General features: G+C 56.3%; 1 protein-coding gene across 1 annotated transcript in view; it reads left to right on the forward strand.

Annotated features, from left to right (window-relative positions):
* The first annotated feature begins 1092 nt into the window (after positions 1-1092).
* The window catches only part of SLX9 (SLX9 ribosome biogenesis factor), an 18186-nt gene continuing 13385 nt past the window's right edge, over positions 1093-5893 (forward strand). Inside the window, exon 1 of the mRNA XM_069100300.1 lies at positions 1093-1161. Within this exon, the coding sequence (XP_068956401.1) occupies positions 1131-1161 (31 nt within the window). The 5' untranslated portion in view covers positions 1093-1130. The remainder of the gene's footprint in view (positions 1162-5893) is intronic.

The following is a 5893-nucleotide window of genomic DNA, read 5'->3' on the forward strand; positions in this document are numbered from 1 at the left end:
CGAGGAGGCCTCCATGCCAGGCACTGCAGCGTCTGTGGAAGGAGCTGAGAGTGTTTTGTCTGGAGAAAAGATGGGTCATGGTAGTTCTTCTCAAGGACTTGGAGGGATCAGACTTTAGGAGCAGCGTCTGGCGGCTCCGGGCAGTGGGATCGTAGCCCTGGGAAGGAGATGGTGCCAGAATTTAGAGCTGCCCAAGTGGGGAGGGCAGGACTGCCCAGTGGGGGGAGGCTCCTTCCTCCTGCCTTGGCTCCTCTGAACTCCAGGGTCCTCATTTGGTAGGAGAGGGCGGAAACCCCCTTCCAGCTGGAGCTCAGCTCTGTGCTATTCAGATGTAAATACTGGCTGGGAATTGTCTCCAGAAATGAGAGCCCGGGACTTGATGGAAGGGCTTCAGCCTCAGGCCTGGCGGTGACTTCTGCTTAGCCTTCACGGGTTCTAGGGCTGTCCAAGCAAAGACCAAAGGGTCATTCCCCAGAGATGCGGTGAGGGGCACAAAGCAAGGCCCGTGCGTTGGGGCATCCCTCCCACTCTTGGGAGCCTGGAACGTGGGATTCCTTTGGCTGTGCTCACTCTTGTCACCAGTGTTTCTGTGTCCTGGAGAGCAGATGTCATCTTGTGGTCAGCAGAGAACCCCGAGGGGCAGGTGGAATTGCTGCTGACCTCACAGGAAGGTGGGATGGGTGTCCCTCCTGAAAGCCAACATTTTTTGTGGACTGTGCCTAGGGTGGTCCTGGGTATTGGCTGGGGTGGGGGTGGGGTTCTCCAGCTCCATGTTTTCATAGATGAAAGACTAGAGTTTACTGCAAGCTCTCCAGGAGGGCAGCCAGGGCCTAGGGGTACAGCCAGGCCCAGGCCTCTTCTGCCAGCAACTGATGCCCCCAGCCCCTGGCTGGCCTAAGCTAGTGCCATCTAGTGAATGTCCTATGTGTCCATAGGTGAGCTGGTATCCCTTGAGCAAACACACGTTCATGCAGTGTACACGTGTGTTCTGGAGCTGGGGGATAACTTACCCCTGCCGTAGTGAGGCCACCATGCGCCGAGGGACGTAAGGACCACACACCTTCCTGCTCACGGTCTTTCATTTCCTTTCAGGCGCTGAAGCAAAACCTGTTTTGTCCAAGAAAGAGAAGATGAAACTGCGACGGGCCAGGTGGCTCCAGAGTAAGTCACCTCTCGGTCTGCCTAAAATGTCTGGGAGGCCGCTGAGGTGTCCCCGCGGGTGGTGCCTAGCCCTTCTAGATGGGCTCAGGATGCCTCCCAGGCCCAGAGGGCCAGGGACAGACTGGCTAAGCCCTTCCTAGAGAAGAAAGCTCTGTGTGCGTGTGTCTGTGTGTGCGTGGGGTCTGTGTGTGTGCACACATGGGGTGTGTGTATGTGTGGGTGTGTGCATCCAGAGTGTGTATGTATGTGTGTGTGTCCGTGCATGGGATGTGCATGTGTGAGGGTATGTGTGTGTGTGGGGTGTGTGTACATGGGTGTGTGTGTATGTGTGTGCACGTGTGTGTGTCTGTGTGCATGCAGGGTGTGTGTGTGTATGTGTACACATGGGTGTGAGTGTGTGTGCACACGCAAGGTGTGGGTGTCCATGTATGGGGTGTGTGTGCCTGCTGGGGTAACTGGGCTCTGGACTGGCTTCCCTCTGCTGCTTTTTGCACCCCTCCCTAGCCCGGGGTCACTCTCAGCTGGCCCTGGAGTGTAAGGGCTGGGGGCAGAGAGGTGCTCAGAGGCCTGAGATGGGCAGAGGGCCTGGGTGACCTCTCCGGGCCTCTAGAGTCTTGAGTTAAGGTGAGGACCTTGAGAGCGGGGACTTGGTTTAGAGAAGAAAGCCTCATACCTCGCCTGCTTGGCCCTCTCCTGGTCCCTCTGAGCACCCCTCCTTCCTCCTCCCCATAGACCGCTCCATGAGCTGTGTGTTTGCACAGTGGAGTCACCAGTCTAGAAAGGTGTGATACAGGTTTAAGGAAGTTGCCCCAGGCTTTCCTGCCTGGGCTCAGGCTGCCCAGACTGAATCTGGTCTGGGTCTCCCTGGGTCTCGTGGCTACAGGATGTGGCTTCCTGGGCCCAGTGGCTTCTCATCTGGGACTCCTAGTGCATCCAAGCAGGAAAGGGCCTTAGCAAGCCTCCAGTCCACACAAGGACCCTGAAGCCTCAGGGTCAAGATGGGCACCCAGGTGGGGCTGGGCTCCTCCCATGTCATCAGCACCATGAAGAGAGGCAGCAGCCCCCTCCACCCTTTGGTGCAGGGTCACCAGCTCCTCTTACCCAGCCAGAGGAGAGGCTAGTCCTGGCGGTTCTCGGAGGCCTGCTGTTTGGGGTGGGGGTGGGAGGCCTGGGCTGTGTGGAGTCACCTGGGATGGATCTGGAGGGAGGGAGGCCCCGAGATGCCACTGGGCATTAACTCCTTCCATGAACATGTTCCTCCCGTCCTGGCAGTCTCTCTTCCCACCCCCAGCCCAGTTTTGGGGCCTGAGTCTGGAGGGAAGGAAAGGTGGAAAAGAAAGTCTGGGAGCATTTGTTTTCTGCTACCCCAAGACTCGGGGGGTGTAGCGCCAGAGCAATATTTACAGCACCCATGATCACCATCAAGACCATGACTATAAATATCACATGACATTCGATTGCATAATATACCAGATTCTTCAGGTAGAGGACAAAACTGAAGCATTTATTTAGACACCAGAAAACCGAATCCCAAAACCAGTAAGCCGAGTCCATCATAGTACCAAAGATGTTCAGAAGCCATAATAATGCTGAGAGCCACAGTGCCCTTCAGCCTTCCCACAAACAAATACGAGATCAATATCTACTCACGAGCCTATGACTCCTTACTTGAACATCCTCTCTCCCCCACCGTCTCGCTAACTCTGACTCCCAGCTTCCTGTGGGCTCTGTTGCAAATTCCCTCCATCACAGGCTCCCTGATTACATTCAGCCTATCAAGGGGCAGAGTTTACTTTTTTTTTTAATTAATTTATTTTTTTAAGCAATTGGGGTTAAGTGACTTGCTCAAGGTTACATGGCCAGGTGTTTCTGGGTGGGTGCTAAGTGTCTGAGCCCAGATTTGATCCCGGGTCATCCCGACTCTGGGGCCAGTGCTCTTACTTGCTGTGCTACCTGGCTGCCCCCAGAGTTTACTTTCAAAGCAGGGGAAGTCTTCAAGCTCCCCCCTAGGTCTATTAAGGGGCAGGGAAGATCTGCAAATTCCTATTCTCATTACAGGGGGATGCTGACAGGCAAGCCCAGAGGAGTGGGCAGGTAGCTGCCCTTGGCAGAGCTCCCCAGGAGAGCCCCCACTTAAAGCCTGCCCCCTGTTTGGCAGAGGGTCTCTGATGTGTCCTGGCCATGGCCTTGTAATGCAGAGAATGGGAAGGGAAGGCTCTGTTCTTCTCTGTCCCGAGCCTGTGCCCCTTCATACATGACTGCACACCCCAAGAAAGTTGAAGCCATGGCTTGTTGGAATGTCCACTGGGCATTAGGGAGTAGAGAGGAGACAGGGTGGTGAGCCCTCATTGTTCAGTGCTTTGGTTTGGACTCCTGGGAGTCCTGAGATGCCCCCGGGGGATGTAGAAAGAGCATTTCCATTTATAGAAGAGAGAAGCTGGCCCCAGGGGGGCCCTGCCTGAGGATGGCCAGCCAGTGCAGGCCTCCCAAGCAGGTGCATGGAGGGGGCTCTGCACAAAGGGGCCTCAATTCGATGAAAGCCTTCATGTAGGAGACCTTTAGCAGGCTGGAAATATTCCACTGAGGAACCACATTGGATTCCAAAAACCTTTCCAAGTCCCCACTCACTGTGCAAAGCAGGGGCACCTGGAGTTGGAAGATGGGCCAGAAGACCCTCCCTGCCCCTACCCCAGGTTTCCTTCTCCCCCTCACTTCTGATGACTTCTTCAGCTTCAGCATGAGGGGCAGGCGCAGGGCTGAGGGTGGCTCTCCTGCTTGGGGAGGTCTCTGGGGCCTCCTCCTGCCCCGTCTCACCTCCACAGTGGCTGATTGGCACCCTACATGGTCAGCAGCCCGGACCGCCAAAGCTTCTGAGAGCGGCTCTCAGGGCTGAGCTGTGCGTGGCCCAGGCAAGAAGCACAGATCAGCCCCACACAAGGGGGAGCCACACACTGACTGGGGGCATCTCATCCAGCCCCTTCCTTTTCCAGACGGGGAAACTGAGGCCTAGATGGGTTGTGTTGTGTGCCCAAGATCCCAGATCATGGGAGGAACCTGGAATTCAAACCCAAGTCTTCTGAGTTCAGATGCAGCCACCCATTGGTCGCACCGCACACCGCACACGCCTCTCTGGTGAGGAAGCCACTCAGAAGCGGTTTCCACCGTGTCCCCTCAGGAACGCCAAGAATAGGCCTTCCTCTAGCGCTGAGCTGGTCCCAAGGTTGGTGCCATCCTGTCTGCTGTCGTGTGACATGAGGCCTGTCAATGCCTCTGCAGCCTTCAGACTGATTAGTACGTGGTGAGTGATGACGATGGCAATGATGGTGACCGTGAGGATGACCACGGCGGAGAAGCTGATGGTGACAGTGACGATGGCAGCCGTCCATTTACACTCGGCACTTTACAAATCCTAGCTCACTGGGCCCTCAGTGACCTTGGCAGGTGGGGCAGACAGTGATGAAGCAGTCTGTCTGGGGGCCATGATGCTAGGAGGTCTAGGAAGAAGCTTTGTAGGCTCGGGGGAAGGGCCGTCTTCCCCAAGCTTGGAGTGCGGTGAAGGTCATGGGCCAGGACAGGTGGCATCCATCCATGGGGCTGGGCAGCGGCCCACAAGTCAGCGTTGGGCTCCTTTCTTGAGCGCCCCACTGGGAAGGGGCAGGGCACAAGTCCTGGGGTTTCTTGGGCTGTTCTTGATTCACTGGCTCGTGGTCCGTTCTGAGCTCAGTAGTTCGTGGGGACCCACTGAGGCAGAGCTAGGCTGTAAGCGCCAGCAGCTTCTTCCCGGGGTGCTCCTTTCGCTTCCTGTTGTCCTCACTGAGGACCCTCTGCCCCTCCACAGCCCTGCACATGGCGGCCACTAACCCCTCCTTCCCTGGGTTGTTTCTTTAGCTCTTGGAGCTTCCACCCTGGGCAGGCTGGCACGGTCACATTTTCCTTTTATTTTGGATCTGACAGACACCAAATAACATGAGACTTTCCCTATACAAAGCAGAGAGGGGAAAGAGGACTGCTGGCAAGCTTGGAGCCTGGGGTGGGCCACAGCTCGCTTTTCTTTTAAGGGTGGGGAGCAGCTGTCCAGCGGTCATCGACTGGCTGGCCAACTGACCTGGAGCGTCACACTGCGTTCTCCTTCTCTTGTGCCTTTTTTAGAGATGCTCCAGGGACCCTCTTTTTTTTCTTTCCTGTTTTCTTCCTGGTGACCCCAACAAGCCCATTCCCAGCTGCTGTGTCCCTCCTTCACCAAGAAGGAAAAACTGACCCACCCCTTGTGGCAAATGTGCCTCTGCTGAGCAAAACCTGTCATTGCTGACAAGCTTATTTGTCCCTGGACCATTTCCATTGAAGGCTGTGCCAGTGAGAGAGTCGCGCCCTCCTGGCCCTAGAACGCAGCCCATGTTGAGTTTCTCCCTTCCACGAATCAGAAGATGCCACATCAAGGACCAGAGTGATGCTCTGGCCAGGGTCAGGGATCAGAGCCGGGATGCAGGAGGGGCTGAGGCAAGGTGGCAGCCCAGGGCCAGTAGGCCAGGCAGCCTCTAAACTAGGAGCTGATTTGTGAGCCTGGCCAGGGGCTAAAGCTAAGGCTGGTAGGGAGTGGGCCAGAGTTCAGGGGTGGCTGTGCAGGTGCTGAGAACTGGGGCAGAGCCACCACACAAGAGGGACACAGAGAGGATGAGGAAGGGATGGAGGAAGGAAGTCGAGAGAGAGAGAGAGAGAGAGAGAGAGAGAGAGA

Source organism: Petaurus breviceps, unplaced genomic scaffold (genome assembly GCF_028583685.1).
Source record: "Petaurus breviceps papuanus isolate PSGF00001 unplaced genomic scaffold, PetGlider_PUasm1.0 387, whole genome shotgun sequence".
Classification (NCBI taxonomy): domain Eukaryota; kingdom Metazoa; phylum Chordata; class Mammalia; order Diprotodontia; family Petauridae; genus Petaurus; species Petaurus breviceps.